General features: G+C 44.2%; 1 protein-coding gene and 1 long non-coding RNA gene across 3 annotated transcripts in view; one reads left to right on the top strand and one right to left on the bottom strand.

Annotated features, from left to right (window-relative positions):
* The window catches only part of PEX14 (peroxisomal biogenesis factor 14), a 75,472-nt gene that overhangs the window by 51,287 nt on the left and 585 nt on the right, over positions 1 to 23,600 (bottom strand). The window contains exons 1-2 of one of the 2 annotated variants that reach the window (XM_064172320.1): positions 23,128 to 23,339; positions 18,073 to 18,120 (exon numbers count right to left, since the gene is read on the bottom strand). In XM_064172320.1, the coding sequence (XP_064028390.1) occupies positions 18,073 to 18,120; positions 23,128 to 23,286 (207 nt within the window). In that variant the 5' untranslated portion in view covers positions 23,287 to 23,339. Of the gene's footprint in view, positions 1 to 18,072; positions 18,121 to 23,127; positions 23,340 to 23,600 lie in introns of those variants that run through there. The other variant, XM_064172321.1, reaches the window with a different exon arrangement.
* On the top strand, positions 20,217 to 20,892 carry LOC135190377 (uncharacterized). Its single transcript, XR_010308500.1, has 3 exons — positions 20,217 to 20,282; positions 20,456 to 20,541; positions 20,634 to 20,892. It is a non-coding gene; the product is annotated as an uncharacterized LOC135190377 (long non-coding RNA).

Raw genomic sequence — 23,600 nt, 5'->3', positions numbered from 1 at the left:
ATATCCCTTTTTAAGCAGACCCATGCTACTCAGTCCTCTCCCCACCTTAAATCAATGGTAACCCAATTCAAATGCCTTGCAGCTCTGTCTGAGAACTAGTGGAGAGATCAACGCTTTTTATCTTAAGGATTATGGATCGCCACTTGGCTGACTAACATAGCCAGCAGCCCATTAGAAATACCACAAAGGGCATGCTGTTTCTCCTTCCACTCCTCAGGACTGAGAAAGCAGCATATAAAAACTTCACCCCTTCATGTTGCAGTTCCTAGCCAGCCTGCCTTGTTTCATACTCCAAACATACCAAGATTTATTAACCTTTACAGTAAAAACAAATAAAATAATGATGAAGCAAAGATGCAGTGATGTAAGGCTGCAGCTAGCACCGTTTATCTGGGGAAATCCAATTAGTGCTCAAGTGGCAGAGATACCTGGAAAAGTGCTCACAATCAAATCAAAAAATGATACAAAAACATTAACCTGATGGCTAAAAACTCCACATTTAAACATTTAAAGTAATAAAGGTGCTTTTATTGAGTATTTTCTATATTTCATTAGGTCCCAAATTGATGAGGAGCCCTAGAGATGCATTTCCTGGCCTTTTGGATCCTTAGACCAAATGCTTGACTTTGTTGTTGTTGTTGTAAAATGAAAAAAAGGAAGAGTGTTTCTTGCTTGAATGGCAAACTTCTGTCTGCAGGAGCAGCTACAGCAATAATTGCATATGCAGGAAGCACTGCAAAGCCTGCAAAGATACTCTTAGATCTCACACATTCATTCTGCACTGTAAGCAGAAATGTTCTTTGATTTACTTTTGCACAGAAGAGTATCTCCATTTACCTCTATTGTGCTCGACCAGAGGTTCTCCTCTCAAAACCATCACCTCATGTCCCCTGGCTGGGAAAGTGACCGTATTGATGAGGCACTTGCTAGAAAGACAAGTACTCACCGTACGCCTTGGCAGTCTCAGAAAAGAAGGTAGGAACTGAATAAATAATGAGATTAGTCAAGTCCCTAGCAGTAGGGCCCTCAGATTACGCCTGCTTACAAGACTTACAATGTCTGTGCTCTGTCTTTCTGAACACTGCCACTCTGCTGCTTTTTGTCAGCATTAAATTCACTTACATTTATTAAAAAAGGAATCAGGAGAGAGTCACTGTCAATGAAGAGAAGACCAAACTTCTGAGTAAAAAATTTTCTTCAGCTCTCTAAAACCACAGAAGAGGGAACGATAACAATTCTAGGATTGGGAAGATCTGACAGAACCCACTGGTTTGCTCAGAGCAAAATGCTGCACGATTTTTGCATGCTGCTCTTAAGCTTTACGCAGAGGAGCTGAATACACACATGCAGAACAGACTGCAGTAAATGGAAAAGGCACTTAAATTCCATTCCAAGGTGAATTAACCAAGTTAGAAAGTAGCACACTTCCTTTCAATATATAGAAAGTGCATTTATATTTCAGAAAGAATTCTGTATTTTGTCCATCTATTTTTAAAAGTCCAGCAGTCTTTACTACTTTCCTAGGGAGAAAATTCCGTGACAGATCACTGTCAGGATTTTTACCTAGTGCTAGCCCTTAACTCTCTCTCTTTTCTCTTTTTTTTCTTTTCTTTTGTAATATGAACCCACTGCTCAGAAATAAACGTAAGACTTAAATAGCTTGGATTGTACCAAGTACCAGAAAAATAGTTATTTCATGGTTTTCCTGTTTCACTGGGCTGCTACTCACCCTCACGTGCTGTGAGCTGACTGGCCCTATATGTGGTATTCCCTTTCTACAGAGAATATTCATGAATTAGCTTTTAGATGCCAAAGAGTACAACTTGTCTTCAGGGAGCAATTTCTACATCTCTTTAACTTTTGTGCAGGGTATGTAGCAAGTTACAAGGAGGAATGTGATACCTAGAATCTGCACACTGGAACATAAAATGTTTAAAATAAAACATTAAGGACAAAACTCCTATAGCAGAAAGAATTTAACACAGCAACATTCAGATGCTCCTTCTCTCCATCCCCTCTAATCAATGGGGATGAGTTCTGGGTAAGAATCAGTGGTGCGAGATCTCCTGCTCCTGTCTGGAGCATAAAGAGTCCTGGTTTATTATTCTGTATTTGCATGTGGCAGCAAATGTGTAAATGCTTTAATAATACAAAAATCCCAACAGAGTGGAGGAGGAGGATATGAAAGAAAGAAATACAAGGACATTTACTTTCTTGAGAGTAAGACAGAAAGGAAAAGAGAGAAAGAAGATGATGCGATAAGGGACAAAGCAAGCTTTCTGGGGTATATCTGGAAAAAGCTAGAGGAGAAATCATTAGGAAGTCCATAGTGCACCTCCAGTGCTACAGTGTGGATCAATTCATTTAACACTGCCCTGTACATTTACAGAAAAGTACTTTTGATACAATAAGGGCTCATAAACACACAGAAATTGGGTTAGACCTGTTTCGAATTCCTGCCAAACAATGGTTCAGAAAAATGAAGCTCTATTTTAATTAGCTCGACTCAAGAGTGATTTGATAACAGCAGATGCTGTCTGGATGCTTTCAGCTTGATGGGCTCCACATACATGAACTTAAGAGTGGCTTTGATGCAATTAGAGATCTTCCTCTCCTTTAACATGTGTTAGGCTGAACCAATAGCTTGTGTCTCCTTAACATCTTGAACCAGAGGATATTGACCCTCTTCCTCATCCTTCTCTCTACGAGTGAAGCTAAAATGAAGGTGGCTTATTTGGGGCTTACTCATGCAGTTTCACCAACTTGAGGACAGAAAGGAAATGCCATCAATACACTGCCCAGCACTGACTATTAAGGTCTTAATATTAGATCTATTTCTACCACAAACCACATTTGCTGACACGCAATTTTTACAGGCTTGGTTAGTCCCAGTCAAAAAAACCCCCAAAAGCTGCTGCTTCAACTGATGTCAATTTCTGTAACAGAAGAGGGATTCAGTAAGAATTCCACACAGCCCTTTCAGTTCTATGTTCCCAAAAGATACTCCATATATACACTATACCAAGTGGGAAGTTCCCATTCACTCATGGTACAGCTCTCCAATCTGCTGTCTGCAGTTTTCTTTTAGAGACAACTTCTTCCATTCCTGGAAATGTTTGTACATTAACATCTCAGACAACACTGTTGCCTTTCCAAAGCGATCTACCTGCCTCACTCTACAGCCATAAAGCACAGACGTTAGCTAAAGGACACTTGCGACATAGGAGCTGCTTAATGCATCAGGGACAAGGCTAATAGGAGGTCTTGATTTGTTAATTATCTGTCAGTTTGTCACAGCTGGGCTGCAAGGAGTGGGTGAGGGGGAATCTTTCTGCTTGGTTCTTTCTCTAAATGCTGAATTAGGCTGTCAAAACCTTCATCCCACCACAAGAGGCTGTGAAAAGAAAAGCCAGACTATCCTTTTCTTCCTCCTTTTCCCAGCAGGTTATGCTGCTTCAGAAGTCCTAGCCTCCCACCACGCCTTCAGAAATGTATATGGTGTATATAAAATGACCTTCACACCCTCACACCATGCCCAGCTTAGTCAAGGGACATTAGCAGACCTGAGCATGATAAATCAGAAAGGAAACCCCTGTGCCAGGGGAGCACACAAGAGGCATTTATTCTGCAAGGAGTCCTAAAGTTGCTACCTGCTTGAATCAGCAATTTCAGAGCAGAGTTTTGGAAGTTAGAAAGCTTGGTCCTGTGGGAGCAGACAGACAGACATATATGGAGCTATGAAGAGGCACAGTAGCGGCAACATTCCCGTTCCTCTTACACTTCTGCCCCACATAATCCTCTAAGAGGGGCAAAAGTTCAGGCTGTGAAATGGGATAAAGCACAGAAGACAAAGCCAGAAAAGCAGAAAGCAGTCGAGTTTGCTATAAATGCTTTTGCCTCTTAAATCCAGCTAAATGTGGTCGTTAAGCCATGAGAGCCTGTGGAGATCCCCACCCACTCCCCGGTTTTCCCTGCAGGCCATGTCCAGAGCATCCCATCACTCAAGTCCTCTCCTCAACAGGCCCGGGATTATGAAAAATCCCCTGCAGGAGCTTCCCACATGCACCAGACACACCCCTTTCCTACCACCAGCGATGCTTCTCCCTTTCAGGTGTGGGAGGCTCAAAACGTACTCCATGTACACAGGGGTACTGCTTGCTTGGGATGGGAGAACTGAGCACACTCAGCTCTAGCTTTGTACGTGTGTGACTACAAGCTATAAAGTCACCTAAACTGGAAAAAGTTACCACAAGCATTCCCCCAGCCCACTGCAGCATGAATAAAAAGGTGTCTCAAGTTAACACTTGTTTATTTCACACTCAGGACAGTCACAGAGCACGGACAGTGGCAGCACACTAATCTCTTCTTATAGTTTGACAAAACTGGTGCTGTTCATCTTTTGAGCTAGGATCCCTTAGAACCACTATTTCACTTTCTAGTGTAAGCCACTCCCCAGCATAGGGCTATCAGCTAGAAGGGCAGAATAAGAGCCACAGTTTCCTCGCCTTATTATTAGGGTTGAGCACTAAAACATTTTTGCTCAGGCAGCCCAGATGGGGCCTACTGATGAATGCACTGGAGACAACACAACTACCTTTCATCAGGTAAACCTGGCAACATTTGCAGAGCTTGTCCCTGGAAAATGGAATTTGCTAAAGCACCACTTCTCAAACTCTGCCTCCCTTTTGCACTCAGCTGTTGTGGTGGCTCATCTCACACTCCTCAGCTGAGATGGCAGCAAGTTCCTTCAGGAAAATGAGAGTTACTGGAATAAATGCTAACTCTTCAAACTAGGAGGAACAGAGGTAAGAGCAATTACAGTCAGAAAGCTGTTTACTAGCTGGAGACTTTGAAGGCTTTTGCGTTCCTTTGGGGCTTATAACCTAAGTTTGAGAAACACTGCTTTAAGGAACTTAACTATAAAGAGACACAAGCATTGATGATGACAATGTGATGACATAGCATGCTCCCCACCCCACACCTACAGAAGAGTTTAGGAGCAATTTCCCAGCAGGTACTGGTGGCCTCAACCCCTTTGCCTTCAAAAGCTCTGCCCTACAGTGATGCAGACTCATGGGTGTTGAGATGATGCTTGAGATAAAGACCCAGTAATATCGATAATACCACCAGTGCAGCAGTCAGCATTAATTATTCCAAACGAGCATAAGGCAAGGCCTGTCTCTCCTAAAACATCTCTCAATCTTCTGGTCTTTAATAAAATCACCCTCCCAGCCATAGGGTGTAACTGGAATTGTACATACGCATGTGCATGCAAAAACATAAATGCATAGGGAAAGATTCAGGTCCTCATTAAAAAGTGGAATAAATAAGAATTCACCAAGGAATTCTGCCAGAGTCTGATTTCCAGATCTGGTTTTGCTGCATTCTTGCCCAGAGCCTGCAGAGTTCTGGGTGCCTCCCTCTTCTTCTCCAGCTGCACAGTCTTCTTCAAATTCAGACTTCTTGCACCTATAATTACTAGGTGCCCTGTGCCAGGCTCCTTTAATTAACCAGCCCAACTCTTCTCCCTTTGGGATCAGACTAAGCTCTTTTTTATTAGTTCCATCATTAGCTCCATCAGTATCTAGGCCTAAGCAGGATACCTTATACCACTTTATGAGTGGGGCTGTAGGGTGCAAATGACCTCCAAAGCACCTGCCTGCAGAAGAGGCAAAAAAAAGCAAGACTATGAACCACAGAGAAAAGGCATGAGGGGTTGATACAACACCCTTCAAAATGAGCTACATCAGCAAAAAAGTCCCCCAGGAGCAGGCCTTGCATGAGGGCAGCCTTGGTGTGCCAGTTAGGTGCTGTTACGGTGCTGGAAGTCCTTCAATCCAAGGGGCAGAGAGGCAAGAACAAAATAAACCTCTTACCTGTCATTACACCAGAGCCAACCTTGTGATTTTCAAGGCCCCAAGAAAGAGTCAAGCATTGCTGGTCAACACTATTTCCCCAAGACTCACACTCTCCAATTGACACTGTCTTACCAACAGCTAGCATGGAAACTCAACTGCAGGTTCTTGCAATGCCCCAGAAGAGAAGGATTCCCATTTCATTGTTTGTTCTTTAGACTCCATGTTCCTGCCTCCCAAGAGGACTGGTAGATCAGAGTCCAGGCACTATCCAAAAGTTCTTCTCTCTCCCCTGCATGGTACTGCAGAACATCTTGAAAGTAGTTTCTTGAGCAGTTATTGATATTTTACCTTTAGGCAAGACACTTTCACTCTCCAAAGCTGTCATCTAATTGCTATACAAACTGCGGGGTGGGGGGGGGGGAAGCTATATGCTCCCTGACCTCTACTGGACCATGAGACCATGAGATATCCTCTCTGTGTGTTCATGCATGTGGCAGAGAAAGAATGGGATATGAAAAGCAGAAGAGCTGGCTAATACCCTGGGATTTCACAGGACAGGCGGTCACTCCAGCTGCACAGTTTGACTTCCCCAGAGAGTTTTCTCAAGGAGAAACCAGCCATCGATCCTGGGACACACAACTTCCAGGAGCGTTCCTTATCTCAGAACAGCTTCTGCCACGGATTCCTGAATGCGCTTTAATGTTTAAATTATTAAATGCATTAATGTATTTACATTATTCAAGTCTTATGTGCATTTTTCTAAGATAATTTATGTATAAGAGTTTGAATGTCCATGACTGTTAATGTCTACAACCCTTCCTGTTCATTATTGATTCTGGAAGGGAAAAAAAAAGGCAGTGTTTTAATGCCTTATTTTTAATGTATTAAGAGTCTGAATAAGTGCATTCTCTTTTTTCTTTTGTAATTTCATAATTTAAGTAGTGCATTTATTAAACTGACACAGTATGAATTGTGGTGAAGTCTGGCACAGGGCCATGCTGCCAACGCAGCCCAACCGACCATCACGCTACTCTGCAAATCAAGTAGAAGCTCAGCTCCTCTTACACCAGCTTTTACTCCCTACCTGCAATCAGAAGGGACAGAGACTACAAAGAAGTATTTTTGGTTGCTATTTACAAGGCTTTTCTCCATTTTAACACAGTGGAAGTTTTCTCAGGCTACCGATGAACTGGTTTAATGCAAAGCTGCTTTTCCAACGAGCTCTGACATACATACTGCAGTTTAACGTTTTTCTGTGGGAGCTTTTAAGTCCAGTAGCTCCAAAGCGCTTCAAAAACCCAAACCAAATATTATTTTGTTCTTTCTACACCACAGCCTTGCACATCATAAACCTCAAAATTTGCCCACAGCTTAATGTTCACACACAAATCATGGACAAGAATCAGGTCACCTCCACTGCTGAACCACAGCCACTTCTAAAGCAGAAGGCAGCTGCTACTCAGCAGTAGCTGGCCATCCTGCATGCCAGCTGGGGACAAGACAGCTCTAACAGGCAACAGAAACTACCAAAAAACGCAGGTAGCGCAGGAGAGCTACCTCCCCTTGCTCCACCCACACATCAGTGGTGCTGTATGGACATGCACTCACATAGAAAATTATGTGCAAATGCTTCAGATGTTTACAGCCAAAAATACTACTTCCAAGGTCCAGTTTCTAGTGCCAGACAAATCCACCGCCAGCTGAGCCTACACAGTGCAACAGTGACACCCGATGGCTTTCAGCTTAACCTTCGGACACGCATTCCCTGCCAGGAGAACCCAGGGGCTCCGTTTCCCCTGCTGGGATGGCAGCCCTAGCTCCAATCACCTATCAGAGCAACTCATCAAGAAGCTGAACTGCAGAGAGATAAAACTTGCTGTACGTAGGCACTGCATGTAATTATGAGCGTGCATAAGTTTCACAGTACATTCTGCATAATTACAGGCCTGCCTGGCACAGTTGCCAGCGCGAGCATGAACACACACGCACACACATAATGTATGCACAATATTGTGCATATGGACTTGGGAAAAGACAGAGAACAGGGAAAGTTGCTGGCTGTTGTTTTAAGAGCTGACTCTGCCATTTCTAAGGTTAAGTTTGTGTTTTTTTGCTACTCATTACCATTCTTTAACTGTTACAATTTATATCAGCATATAATGTTAAATAATTACAGGGAGCGGAGCTCACTCTAGCGAGGATATAAATGCGCTGTGGGATTCTACAGATTTAAACAAATAACACTCACAGCAGGGGGTGAGCAGATGAATTAGCATTAATATCCTGCCTGGGAGATCCCAGTGCAGTGTTATGGCTTAAATACAGATCTTTTCTGTAACAGTCAATATGACAGCTACTAGCAATAGAGCCCAGCACATTCACTAGTCAATATAGCAGCTGCAGCTAAGGAATGTCCTTGTAATAATCCATACAGCAGCCAGTTAAAATAAATAACTTCCCTTTAACAGTCTATATCACAGCCAACTGCATTAAAACCTTCCCTTTTAAGGTCTATACAATAGTCAGCTAAATGGAAAAATTGGCATCCTTCTTGGCAGGTTCAGAGGGAAGTCAGGCATCAAATGGGCTAGAGACTGAATTCTCCTTTCATCTCTTGGGGAACAAGGGGGGTCCCTTCCATATCATGCTGGTGGGGAATCCTGCAATGTTGCTATCACAGTTTGCAGTTCAAGTTTTGTGAGAAGATGCTGTAAGCCTTCAAAACCATCACTTCACCACGCTTTTGAAGCAATTACCTTCCCTTTGAAAAAAAACCACAAAGACCAAAACCTTTCCTTCCTGATCAGCACAATGCCTCCAGTAGACCACAGCTGTCCAGAGCAGCAAGCACATATATCCAGAGTCTTCAGAGTAAAGGCAAGATGCTTTTTCTAGCCCTTTCACCATTAGAGAGATACCCCAGCTCAGTGTAAAAGCAGAACCCAAACTTGAACCCTCTGCTTTCAATCAGGAGCTGCTTTTTTATTGTCTAACAAGAAGCAACAGGCTGAGGTAGGTTATGAGTCTACCTTCCTTGGACTATACCACAGCACCTCATTTTGCAATAGCCATTGTGAAAGGCTGTAATATAAATCATGATAGAAATGGTTATAAAGCCTCCAAATCTGAAAACCAAACTGGAGGAAAATTCACAACCATATAGGGCCACTATAGCCAGTTTTTGTATCTAGGGTCAAATCCTGCCCTCATGTACAGGTTGTAGACTGGTACACCTCCAGCCTTCTGTGATGGAGTGGCTGTGGGCTCACACTGCGAATTAACTGACTTGCAAAACAAACCTGGAGAACTTGGACAAATTAAAGCGATGCTTCTTGAGGCAAATTAGAAAGTAAAACACAAAAACCCCTCATAAAGCACTTAAGACTGAGCTCACAGTTTACAAACTGTTGTAGGAGCATAATAAATCTTTGCAGTGAAATGTGTGGATATTTCCAAATTTTCCACGTTGCTAGATGATTTTATGGAGAAGGAATTCTGCCATTAAAACACTACATTTGTTAGCTTCTTATGAAAGAAAGGAGAAAGATGACAACTTTGTTAGAAATTGGAATGATAAAGCATGAATGGCACTCATTTCACAAATGGAAAACATCTGCCTGCTTTCTTTTTAAGAAACCTGTCCCTTTGGGTATATATTAAAAAACACAAACATAAACCAAGGGCCTGCAATCCCACCAGATGTTTAGCACCTGGAGCATTTCCAAATAATTGATCAAGAAAATAAGGGTTTTTTTCAGGTAGCAGGAAAAAATTATCTCTCAAATCCTTCAGGTTGTCAATGCTTTATCTCAGTTTTGAAGAGAAGACTGCAGCAGCTACAAACACATTCCAGCCTATGGCCTCCCAAATTAAAAATAAACACACACCACCCCTACTCCAGAAGTCACCGTTTGAAGCTTTGACCATATTTTGCAAAATGACAGTTATTAAAAACAACAAACATGCATCACAGTGAGTCATCTGGTTTCCAACTTCTGAGTCAAAAGGGGCTGATTCCACACAAACTGAAACCTGGCTCTCTGACTACTTGCATGTTTAACGATTTGTATCTCTGCACCACAGCTTCAGAACAGGATGTGGAAGAAAAGAATGAAAAGGAGATGGGAGAAAGGGGAGGGGAGGGGAAGAGAAAAAGCACTTCTTTACTGGTCCCAGTGTCACTGCAAATAAAGACCATGTCAAGATTTAAACCATAATAATGGAAAGGCTATAAAGGTCTCTGCTATAATGTTTCCTCTGATATTCCCTTTCATAAATGCTCTCTTTATGCTGCGTGCTTTGCAATAATACATGTAATGTTTGTGAACTGGCCCCGCTGGGGAAGCTGCATCATATGAGGCTTCACAGAATACAACATTAGAAGCTAGATAATTCATTCAGTAGTTCTTCAACTTCTCTTAGCTGCACCTATCTTCTCCAAGTGAATGCAGCAAACATGAGGAGACAAGTAATCTAAAGCAACCCCCAAACAGATTTGGCTGGAAACAGATCTGTTTGTACCAACACATGGACGTGCAGCACAGAGTCAATTCTTCCTCCAACACAACACCTTTCTGGGTAAGGCTAAAAAGCCTCTTCCCAGATCCTACATGTAGAAGCAAGAACCCCAAGTTCATTCACAGCTATGCCAATCGGATCGATAGCATCCTGAGCTTCCCCTTGGCAGAGACAGTGAGAACCTCAGTGCCAAGAGTACCTGCACGACAGATCCCTGCCAGCACTACAGTTGTGTCTCCTGATGGCAACATAAACACACATGTGGCACGGGTCCTGGCTGTGACACCTCCTTCATCTTGCATGTGCATAGCAAGACCTCTTCCCTTTGGGTTACACACTAAGCTGCAGGATGCTCAGCCTGCCTTCCCAGGAGGAGTGACCATCAGCAGCCCGAGGCACCTGCACGCCTCTGTAAAAACTGAGGGTCAGACTGGAATCCCATGGGGCTTTAGCACTAGATTGCCCCAGTGATCCCATACCACTGCTTGAAGCATAGGGAGTGCTTGGTAGCTGACCATGACAGTGAGAACTAAATCTGTCTTTACTGGATTGTGGCAACCAACTGTTGAGAAAGGGAATGCCAAAAATATAATGTTGGGGGTTGGGGGGAGCAAGCTCATCTCAGTCTTGACTGTAATTCTCAATCACTGCACAGAAAGTATTTATATCCCGTTGGCAGCATGTGTAACCAATGTGACTCTCTGTGTCAGAGCTGTCAATTACGGCCCTGACTTACGAGGAAAGATTAAATGAGCTAAATATGTAGAGCTTGGCTTAGAGACCAGGATGGGGGTGGGGGAAAGAAGAAATGATGTGATAACTGTCTGCAAACATCTGAAGGGTGCTGATGCTTAAGGAGGAAAGGAATCGCTTAGGGTGGCACACAAAACAAACAGGAGAAACAAGCTGGAAGAAAAACACAAAAAAGTCTCACTTTACAGCAGGGAAACTCCATCCCAGCAAGGTGCTGTAGAACTGTATCCCAAGGATCACCATCATTCAGGCCATTTAGACACTTGGCAAAACACTGGGAGGTTGTCCTGAAGCTCTGACCAATAGTTATCACAAATAATTTAAATGCTGAGCATACTGGGAGTGTGGCTGAGGATATGAAACTTTTTCTCTTGCTTCTCTCCAGCTGAAAAATCCTTTTACTCAAATCCTAGGCATATTTGCCTTCTCACTCTTCCAGAGAGACAACTGTCAAAGCAGCAGTGGTGTGTTATGGCATGACAACTGGGAAGGCAATATGGTCTGTACAATTAGAACAAGAAGAGCTCTGAAAACACATACAAAAGCCAAACCAAAGAACCTGCCCCAAACTATTAGGATGTTTGGAAGGATTTGCAATGTAAATGACAAAGAAATGTAAGAAATACGAAAAGCAGGGGAAGTCTCTTGTCCACTAAGTTCCTCAGGAACTGCAAATCCAAGAATTATCCCAACTTGGAACTTCCTAGTTTGGCAAACCATGGTTCAGAAGGTCCTGGCACCAGAAGTATCTGAAGGAAGTATTCCTGTTGGGGAAAGTTCTTTCAAGTTCATGAATAAGCCATTCTACCTTTTGTGCCCCATCTTATGTTTTAGTCTAATTAAGACTTAACATATCTTTTGCTCTGAAACACAAAAATACCACAGACATTGCAATCTTTTTCTTAAGCCATGATCTCCTTGGTGAAAGTAGGAGGAAAGGCAAGAAGTGAAGAAAGTTGTCGTACGTAGGCAGTTAGTCTTGCAATAATCACTATCTGGCACTCTGCTCTTTGATTACAGTAGCAATGACACACAGTGTCTGGGTTTGGGCAAAAAGAGTCCAACTGACTCAGTAGTATCAGAGGTAGGAGAAGAATTAAGAGTCTCTAGCAACATCTTCCAGATCAGGAATTTAGTAATGCGAAGTCAAGAAGCACTCCAAAGGTATATAAATATATAAAGCTATTTCAAGAAGCCAGAAAGGCTTCACTCCTGTGAAGTTCTTAAGCTGGTCCCTCCTCTCCGTAAGCAGAAAGAACTGTGGGCCATTGCTGCCCTCTACAAGTTGTTCTGCACATAGCATATTTTCCACACACATGTAGCTGCAATGATACTATTATCTCACCTTGATCCCACAACCCATCATTACCGAAGTGCAGACTGTGCAGGCACCTCTTTGCCATCACCTGTTTCAAATTACTAGGTACCCTTTTGCAGCACCTGGGCTGCGCACAGCAAAGTGCTCCTGATTCCTCTGAGCAGGCAGAGCTGGGCTGCCAGCCCACACACAGCAGCCAGCTGACAGCAAAGCAGGCCATGAGCTGTAAAATACAGCTTGTAGGGGCAGCATGTGTAGATCTTCAAAACATCACATGAACATAAACGAAAATATTAAATTCATTTCTCTCGAGGGGAAAACATCATCATGTTAAGAATTTCCAGAGTGTGTGCCAGGGTTTCTTTCCAGTGCCACAAAGCACTTCAGCTTCCATTTTACTTTCAGTTAATCTGGGATCTTGGGAAGTCAAATCACACCTAACTTTAAAAGAGACTCTATCCCAGCTCCTAGTGCTTTAGTTTCCCTGCAGGTTTGGTAAGGAACAACTTAAAGCGTTACAATTATTTTAAAACCATCTTAAAAGTCTTCTGACCACTATTGTGGGTTTGTCTGAAAAGCAAGCAGGAACTGCTTCAGAGCTCTACAGACCAGATTATAAGATGCTAACTCACCACAGTGTCAGTAGCAGAAAATTACTGTACCTCTCCTAGTTGTTATGCTGCCTCACCCACCAGCTCTGAAGTGTTGTTTAACCTGTAAGCTCCTAGGGACAGGCAAAGCCATCATTAGCTTCTGAACAGTCTGACAGGGTCTCAACCTGCTTCGGCCTGTAACCACTGCAAGTTTCTAGCTTTCAGACATTACCATACAAGACTACACCAGAAATTAGATCTCAAACTGTCACATAGCCCATCTTCTTTCAAACCTGGGTTTTAAAGGAATTCCAAGAAAACTTTCCCACTGACCTCAGAGAGGCAATTTAACTTAGCATGCCAGTGCTCCTTTCACTATGCTCAGCAAGCAAATTTGCATGTGTGCTTTGCACATACTAATATATTTGTCTGAATCAACCCAGTAAAAGGAACTGGCAGACTGAGTACATTTTGTATGAACAACAGAAGTCAGAAAACATGCAGAAGAGATAAAATCAGGCAAACCCCCAATTATCTCAAACTTATCAGAAGGTCAAACGTAAGAGAGGCCTGCCTAGAAAATCACAGAGATTTTCTTCTACAGCACACCAAAGGCTATTGTGTGAGATGGTCACACACTCCTGGCTCCCTGCTCCTGGCCCAAGAAAACTGAAATTTGCACAGCGATTGCCCTCCACAGCCTGATGGGCACTGAGAATCCACAGCAACACATTCAGGACCTCCCCACACGATCTGAAGCGTTATCACACCACTAGGGCTACTGCCTGTGGACTGGAGGTCACAAAGCTGATAGTCTCTCTTTCCCTCCTGCTGACAGTAGTAAATTAACCTGACTAATGTTTCGCTGGGGGCTATAAGTTAGTTGCCTACTGACTCTGGCTGTCTGGAAATCCCCTCTGGATAGATTTACTTTTAAAGAATCATTCAGTGTAGGCCAACGCTCTGAACAAACCCTTTGTGGCAGACAGAGAATTTGTACAGTAAACAGGTATAAATCTTGTCCCAAACAATAAAGAATGGGAACATGGAAAGCAAAAGCGTGATGAGGTTGTCCCTCACACACACTCCAGTCCCTCACACCATTTCCGGAAACAAAAGTCCTTCTTAAGAAAAAAAAATCACATTTTTCTACAAATTGAGACTAGGACCTTGGAACTGTAAAGAAATTAAAGGGCAGTACATGGGATCTCTTGAGATGCACTCCAGAAAACTAAGTCAAATACTGTTCTTGTCTTAACCAACAATTTCAGGCAAAGAACCCTCAACATTCTCCCATGTGTTCTTTAGGGTTTTGTGGGGCAGAAAAAGCAACAATTTTCAGTCCAGGAGAACTTCTTTGGAACCCTAAATGAATTCCTTACCCACAGTCTATTTGAGAAGTTTAAAAGATGAGGTGTAAATTGAGGCAACAAAACAGAGATGATCTAATAGTTCTGTTGTCTGTGTAAGGGGTTAGACAAATAGCCCAAAAATCTAATTTCTATAGAGGCAGCAGTAGCCCTTTTTACCTTGTACCTTTCAACATGTGAACAAAATGTCCATATTTCAGTGTTCACTGCTGCCACTGCCACAAGAAATAAAAAGAAACAGCACATGCAAAGAAAGTTAAATAATCCTGCAGGAGAACATATTTTGTCTCACTCCATGATCCAGAGATATCATTTAGTGAGAAACCAAGAGAGTGTTTTACATTTACAACCAGTGCTTTTATATTTACAACTAGTACTTCTTCCACCAAGTACCAGCAAGAGAATGTTTTGTGGCAGGAAAAACAAACAAACAAACCCCAAACAATGCACAAGCAGCATGTGGAAAAGCCTCACATATAAACTCTACTTCCTTGGGTTCTTCCTACAACCCAGGCTCATGCAGCAGCTCTCATACGTGTAGCCTTCACAGCTGCCATTTAGACTGCAGCAGACTTGGCAGAAAGAAAAGGCCAACAGCAAACATATTCAAATATCTCAAAAGCATCACAAAATGGTTAAAAAGTTACAAAAACCACTGTTAGAGACAAAACAAGCCAAAAAGAAATGCTTTTCACTTCTTTTCATAATTACACTGAAAAGAGAAATTAGAGCAAAGAATCAAAGATTCAAGAGAAGGGAATTTTCTAATGCTTTAACCTCACAGAAAGGGTCTGTCCTGTGCAGTTACAGCTTTCACATATCCCAGGACTTTGCTTTGAGCAGCTGCAGAAAGACAAATCTATTCCAATTCCACAAGTGTTGGGAGGATTACCAGAGGTGGCTGCACATACAAGCAGAAGGGGATGCAGCAGTGTTCGCTGATAAGCTGGACTCAAGGAGAAGCTGATCTCGCACTGACGATGACAAAGGTGGCTGTAAACAGCAGCAGAGCGAGATGCTGACACTCTGCTAACACAAGGTTACACTTCCCACTATGGAGCTACACGGCAAATTTTAATGGGCCAAGACCGACAGCTAGGGAAATGAGTGTCCGCTCTCTGCTGCACAAATTACAGCCCTCCCCACCCCCCCAACTCATTCTCCACTGCCAGAACTGTAACACAATGACCTCTTATTAGGGAGTATTTATCAGTTGGGACAGTTTATTGTAAGGACATTGGATAACTCAAGGGATTAATAGCAAGGAGGTGGAGTCCCTTATTTTCAGTGTGGGAGTTCAAAACATCAGAAGTGGGTTGAAAAAAGAGCAATTAGAAGTGTGACAGGAGTTTGTGGGACTCCGCTCTGAAGGCTTCAGTGAGGTCATGAACCCCAGCAAAGTACACTCTAAAATCCCAAAATGCAGCACACAATCTGATGTGTCAGACTGCATCTGCCACGTGATCCCAGAGAATGCTGAAGCTCTCCAGTGAACAAGTAGAAACCATTGCTTTTCCTGCTCCTGAAGAAAGCAGCCGGCTGGGAGGTACAGCGCACACAGCAGGCAGTGCTACTGGCACATAGCAGAAGGTATTTAGCACCTCACAGGATACAGTGCCCATTAGAATTATAAACAGAATACAAAGCCAGCTTGAGTCTATAACAACATCTGCTGATGCAAGGCAAACTGTCCTAATTCCATCGCTCTCTCATACTTGTGCATAAAACCGCTGACATGTCCCAAACAGGTCTCACTCCTATGAAGTCATCAACTGAGTGAAAAAAGGTGAGGGGGTACAGAGCAGAATTTGGTCATGAGACTCTTTTCTTTCTCATCTGGATTCCCCAAGTCTTCTTCAACTGCCTCCCCCCAGATCTGAAGCCTGAGCACATGGCTCTCCCTTACAGGGCCGTTTGCTGGATTCCTGCCATGGTCTGTTCCGGTGTTTCCACACACATTTTCAAGCCGTGGCACCATGCGCCTACAAGTCTGCTTCACGGACCGGGATCTGCTGCGTGCAGTAGAAGGCAGCCTGCATGATCCTGGCTACAGAGAAGCCACAGTGGTGTGGTGGAAGTCAGGTCATCTGGCTGACAGAACTGAACCGCTCATTTAATAAGGCTTCTTCTACAGATAGTCAGCTGGAAGTAATAATGACTCCTAAGCAAACGTGACAAAGACTGCAAGAGTTTCATATTAAAACAATAAATGAAAAAATAGAGAAAAGCTCCACCTTTCCAAAGGCTCTAATTAGCTCACATGCCAGACTCACCACTCTGGAAGTTTACCTTGGAGTTCTTCAAATGTATAAATATTTTAATGTGGTAGGAATATACACCCATACAGAAAGATACACAACTGCTGTGTGCTGCTTCTGAGCAATTCCTCTGTCACACATACAGTGAGAAATTAACTAAATCAAAGGTAATGTTAGAATCTGCCTTGAGAAAGAATGAATTGTCAGTTAGCAGAGGCTGTGGCAACCTGCTGCCTGCTACAACCTTCCTGAGGCAGAAGCGGTGGGGAAGCAACCCCCCAAAACCCAAACCACCAAGGCCATCACGAAGCACATGATGTCAATAACAACTTCAGGTCATCTCATGTGCAGATGTCTGTGCGGTTAAGGGACGGCACGGTGTTACCAGAGTAGAGAGATTTTCACTGCAGAGCTTAACAGAACTCAGGGACAACTCTTTCATTAAGTGCATTTAATTGACCCTTCTTAGTTCAAAGTCTTTACCTGTACCTCTCTCTTTTAAAAATCATCTCCTGAGTATTGTAGATAAGAGTCACAAGATGAAAATACTTTGATGTGACCAGTGCTACACTATTAAGGAAAGTACTTCAGGCTTCTCACTGCAAACAATTGTGTTCACTACCATCACCAATATACCAGAGAAGAAACTCGGTTAGAGATTTATATGTTTAGGACAACACCATGAGCTAAGAATTTTGGCAAGGTTTTGACTGAATTATAGAAGGCTGAAGAGGAAGGAAAGAAAGAAAAAGAAGATTGTAAAAAATAAAATACAATACTGCAACTGCAGAGAGTGGTGGCTCACTTCCCAGTCTTTTCTTTTCCATAAAAAAGAAAACAAAACAGGGTTCCCTCAGTTATCCTCATACACCAAAAATCCCAGAGCTCTTTCCAAAACGGTTCTAGAGTGAAAACATTGGATCACATACACTGTCAGCTGCCAGACACGTCTAAGCTCACCCTGAATGCAGCTGAATATAAAGGCAGCTTGAATGAGGTCTCTGAGCAGCAGCAGAGGGGGTTTTATTAGACAATAGCACTAAGAATCTCAGTTTAAATTACTGTGCACAGATCTTTCTTCTCTTTACTAAATAAGCAGTGATCAAGAGCATACATTGCACGCACTTAGGAATCATAGAATCAGGTGATCCGTGCCCAAGGACAACTCTGTGGCCCAGCTGACCCATGTCTAAACGCAGGAAGACAGAAGTTAAGGTTACAGGTCAGAATTCAGAGGTCTACAGCAGGGCAACATAAGGCAGCTAACACCTCTTTCACGAAGCATCAGCTCCTTGGGAAAGCAAAACAAGAAAAGAAGAGATACAAAATGATACAGCAAAGAGAACAACTCCTATAGATTATACTATCAGCGACACATTGTATGTTGCTTCTCAAAGAACTTACCAGTGGCTCTCGAGATGCAGCATTTTCAGTGGCAGGGCAGGAGCCAGCCTGTAAAGGAAAGAAGAGTGAGCTTACACTGCCACCTCGTGGACACAAGCAAAAATACTTGTCGGGTGAGGCCACTTCTACAAGCAGCATTCAGGCAGACAAGCATTCGTTTCTAGCATTGGGTCTGTGATGGCCCGAAGACAAAAAAGGTCAGAATCATAGAAAAAAATTAGTTCCAGCAGACTCCATTTCAAACAATGGAATTAATTAATTCACAGGCTCTGCAGAGCTAAGTTTAGGGAGCCAGTAGTCAACAGCCTGAGAGATGTCATAAAAGAAATGTCCACCTTAAATCAAATTCTGAAATACATGGCACAGTGAACAAACACAGCATGAAACTGAGACTCCCTCTGCAAAACTCTCAGCTGCAACACTTGTCATGCTGCCTGGTGCAACAGGGTGTTTTCATCATCTGTGAAGTGAGAATAGCAACTTGCCGGTCTCAAAGTTTCCTGGTGAGTACTTGACACCCCCAAAGAACCCTGCAATGCTTAAAGAAGCTGGAGAAGCCCCACGTACTGCTATTGAAGAGGATGCAAAGGTACATTGCTTTGATTCCATGGCTCCCTTTCTCCTCTCCAGAAGGACTAGACCTGACACTGAGCTTCTCTCAGTAACACACTGATTCAATAATACACCCATTCTTTTCCACACTATGCTTCTAAGGATTTCCAAACCAGTAGGACTTAACCAATCTCACAAAATGTTAGCAATGTCAGTACCATCCTCATTTTCCACCCATAATTAGGCGATGTAATTCCAGGGCACATGCTGAACAACCTTATCTTGCATACAAGGTAAGGCTGGTACACAAGAAGAAACTGCATCAGGAACAGTGTGGCCAATAGGACAAGGGAGGTTATTCTTCCCCTGTGCTCAGCACTGCTCAGGCCACCCCTTGAGTACTGTGTCCAGTTCTGGACCCCTCAATTCAAGAGAGATGTTGAGGTGCTGGAAGGTGTCCTGAGAAGGGTGACAAAGCTGGTGAAAGGCCTGGAACACAAACCCAATGAGGAGAGGCTGAGGGAGCTGGGGTTGTTTAGCCTAGAGAAGAGGAGACTCAGGGGTGACCTCACTGCTGTCTACAACTACCTGAAGGGACATTGTAGCCAGGTGGGCTTGGCCTCTTCTCTCAGGCAACCAGCAACAGAACAAGGGGACACAGTCTCAAGTTGTGCCAGGGGAAGTCTAGGCTGGATGTTAGGAGGAAGTTCTTCACAGAGAGAGTGATTGGCATTGGAATGGGCTGCCCAGGGAGGTGGTGGAGGCACTGTCCTTGGAGGTCTTCAAGAAAAGACTCAATGAGGCACTTAGTGCCATGGTCTAGTTGACTGGTTAGGGCTGGGGGATAGGTTGGACTGGATGACCTTCGAGGTCTCTTCCAACCTGGTTGGTTCTATGATTCTATGAAATTATTTGATTGAAGCAAGACAGAAAGACAAAAATTGAACTGGACTTAAAATTCAGGATCTTCCACCCTCCAGACTCCTCTGCAGTTTTGCTTGTATTCACCTACTCATCTAGAACAGACATAATATTTTAGCATAATCTCGTGTTTTAATCCCTGGACTTTTCTTCACAGGAAAAAAAAAAGGCAGCTTCATCTCAATTGTAATTAGCATTATTTTAGCTCTCTCAAGGGAGACATGCCTTAGGTTTGCCATCAGATATACTTATCTTGGTTAGGTTTTTTTTAATCTTAGGAGAGGTGGCACATACTTGCTACCTCAATGGTAAATAAAAGATAAGGTTTATTGGTAATGAAGACTCGGAAGAAAGGGATCCTATTCATTGAACATACAAAAACATCAAGCTTGTAAGTGACAGCATAACGGTCTTAAAGTGACTTTTTGTCCTCCGACTCTATTCAGCACTTCTACACAATTTACTACACCTCCCAAGTACCTGACGGGGAATACTTTTTCTCAGCTATAAAACGGGCAAAAAATCTCGATCAACTCAAGCACTTACCACAAGAGGGCGCCAAAAAATCCAACTAAACCGCAGCTCAGCTACTTGCACAGGGAACATCACCCCCAGAGCTCAGCTGGATCTCCCAGCTAGGCAGTCATCCTCTAGAGAGGCTCTTCACGGGCAGTCATCATCATTTTTGCTACTCTGCTCTATAGCTGCAAAAATTTCAGCCACTACAAGTGACCACTGTAAGTAGCAGCTCCAATGCCACTGTAAGTAGGAGCTCCAGCACCGCACAAGAAGCCCACCACCAGGTCTATCTGCAGTGGAGGTGATGCTATGTGAAAGGGCACTTTGCAACTTTCTCATTGGCTTCCTATTTCCACGTGTACAGTGTATCTGCTTTCTAATTTGTATATAGCTGGATGAAAGAAAAGCAATGAAGTCTCAAGATCCATTCTCTTCTCCAAAAACATGCAAGCATACGAAAATCAACACAGGAATATGGTTTGTATGATGTGTAGATAAGTAAGTTAACTGCACCTGTTTAGGCTGTGGAGAAACTTATTTGGTGCATATGCTCTTTTTTATTTCTTCAGTAAAGCCCCAGGACTAACAAACTATCTTGCCACAGCTAATACTGGGTCCTGAAGCACAGCACACTGGAGTCAAAGAGTCTCATCAACTCAGCAGAGGATCAGAACTGCTTAGAAGAGGCAGATGAAGAGCAGCACAGTGAGAACAAACAGTGCCAAAACTGCAGTAGCTGCATTAAGGGGAATGGCATTTTCATTCTGCTGGACCAATAAATTCTGGTTTGCTCTATTCCAAAATTGTCCCCATAAGAATTAATTTACTGTGCCAATTAATTTACTTTCTTTGACTACATCTCCTTTTTTTTCCTAAGCTGCAAGGTTCTCTCAAGCAGCATCCAAGGCAAGAGAATTTGAGAGCACTAAACACTTCCTAGCTAGAGTTCTGGAGGGGAATGTGCAGCCAGACACATCTTAGATAGTGATGCTGGGGACATCTGTCATCATCAGGCACTGACTGCCTTACCACACAGACAGACCCTTCTGTCTCCACACAGACGTACCATGTGGGGAAGGAGGAAAGGGAATATGAAAGCAGGGCTGCTTCTTTTGAGTGTGGAGGGGGGTAAATACTAGTGTGGCTAACCTCTAGCTGAACCTGAGCATGACCTCACATACCTGAGGCAAGGAAAACCACCAGAGCTGCTCTTAAACCAAACTCTGCCACTAATGAGGTCACAGAATTATAGGGGTTGAAAGGGACCTCTGGAAATATCTAATCTAACCTTCCCACCAGAACAGGCTGCACAGGATCTGGTCCAGGCAGCTTTAAATGACTTCAGAGTCCACAACAGGTCAGGAGCCAAAAGGGGCTCCTGCCAGAAGCTATTGCCTGACAATCCATCAGAGGAGCAAATCAAAGGACCATTTTTACCCAAATTGGCCTCAAAGCACCTTCATCCTCATGGAAATTGACGTAGAATAGTCTCTCTGTGGTAAAGTTAACTTTGCAGCCAGGGTATTCTGTATTATCTCAAACTATTCCTGACTTGCAAGCAGTAACTCCACTATGTTCTTTACATATAATAACTGAATAGCTCTCCAAGTAACAGCTTGTGTTATCGCTTCTATTTTCCACTATGGAGACAGTACCAGAATAACTTTCTTCGTGTCCTTGATTTTAAACTCCAGGGGCTGTTCTGGCTACATTAAAACCCAAGAATTTTCCATTTCCATCTGGAATCCTTTTGAGATAAAGCAACACTAAATAAATGCTACAAAAAGGTGCAATGGGAGAATACTCTATCCAAACTCAAAAGAACTTCAATGCTTCTCAGGCAACCACACCTGCTACTCAACCAGATTTCTTTTCAGAAACCCCTGGTCTCCTGGCTTGTAGACTACCCAAGTGTTTATGGATCAGTTGCAAGTAGCTTCAGGTTTCCTCATTCTCAAAGTATTTGCTTGAAGCAAGAGGAAAGGGATGCAATGTCTGTACCTGAAACTACAACTGATGAAAGCTTGTGGGTGATGCCAAACCACCCAGTAAGCCTGATGTTTGGTAACTTGGCCTTTCACAACCTAGGAGGAGATTTGTGCTGGTCAGTCAAGAGGATAGATTTTCTGTAAGCTATTTCAGTTTAGTTCCCTGCAAACTCAGCCTCCTCAGTCCAAAGAAAAATGATAAACAGAGAGGTTCACAGTCAAATCTAGATGGATTTGAACGACTGCACATAAAAGTGTGTCGGTGGCAGACTTTGCTCTGTTTTCTTCCCTGTTGCTGAAACAGACCTTTCACCTGCCGACCGCAGGAGGGCCCTCTGCAGCCACCTGAAGGCCTTTACAAACTTCCATTGCAATTCCTTACTCAGGAGTCTGAGCTTCTAGTGAGATAAGAGAGCTGCCAGGGGGTCACTCAATTTGAGGCAGGTAGACCTTGCAATGAAATACAGGTTACCTCGGCTCACGGGCAAGCCAGTGCAACTGACTGGAAGCCTACACTGTATACAACCACGGTAATTCCACGTTTCCCTCTGGCTCCTCCACTCATTTCAGGTCCCAGTTTAGAAATACCTTAAGCTTTTAGTACGTTTCTTAAGCATGCACTCAAGCCAGCAAACTTACATTTCTCTTTCACTCTCCCCATTCAGCTTTTGACTGCACACTACATACATCATTGTTTTGTCCTTTGATGCTGTCGGTTCAAGGATCTTCCTCCCTTGCAGTTGCAGAAACAACATTTTGTTTAACTTGTACTCCACCTGCCTTCAAAACCCAGCTGACACACAGACTGCTTCCTTTCTCTCTGGCCGCGGTTTTGGCTGGATTTTTTCCCCATTCAAGCGTTTTATAGAGCCTCACATGCAGAACCTGAGATTAAAACACGCCTGGTGCAGGGGCCTGGCCTGAATACCTCTTCCCCTCAGCATCGCATCTGGATGTCTGATGCAGCTGCCCCGTGGCACAGGACAGGACGCCACGCTACAAAACACACTCCCTGCGGCCCCGAAGCTCTATTGGTGTCCCCGGGCAGAGGGGGGAAAGCATTGCTTAGACGCACCGAGCCGCTGAGCAGAGAGTTCTGGCCCTCCCCGCAGGCAGGGTCACCGCGGCCGTGACGAGGCACCGCGGCTCCATCCGGGCAGCAGCCCCTCGCCGCCGCTCCTGCGCCAGACTGCCCGGGGGCAGGCAGGAACCGGGGGCAGCGCAGGGCGCACATCTGGAAGCCTCTGTGGCCGGCCGCCGCCGCCGCCCCTCCGGGTGCCGGAGCTGCCGCCGGGGCTCGGGCAGCCACAGGCCCCGCCGCGAGCCGGCCGCTCGCGAGTGACCGTTACGGCAGGTGCGGCGGCGGCGCGCGGGCGGCGGCACGCGGAGGGGGGGTGGCACGCGGTGGGGGGGAGGGGGGGGGCGAAGCCGCGCGCGGGGCTGGGGGCGCGGAGCAGGGGGGCGGACCGGCGCGCGCCCCCCACCGTCGGCCGCGGCGGGAGGGAGCGGCGGCGGCGGGGGGCACACACACGAGTACCGGGGGGGGGG

Source organism: Pogoniulus pusillus, chromosome 36 (genome assembly GCF_015220805.1).
Source record: "Pogoniulus pusillus isolate bPogPus1 chromosome 36, bPogPus1.pri, whole genome shotgun sequence".
Lineage (NCBI taxonomy): Eukaryota > Metazoa > Chordata > Aves > Piciformes > Lybiidae > Pogoniulus > Pogoniulus pusillus.
Note: the sequence above shows the minus strand (reverse complement) of the source record. Positions and strands in the feature narration are given on the sequence as shown.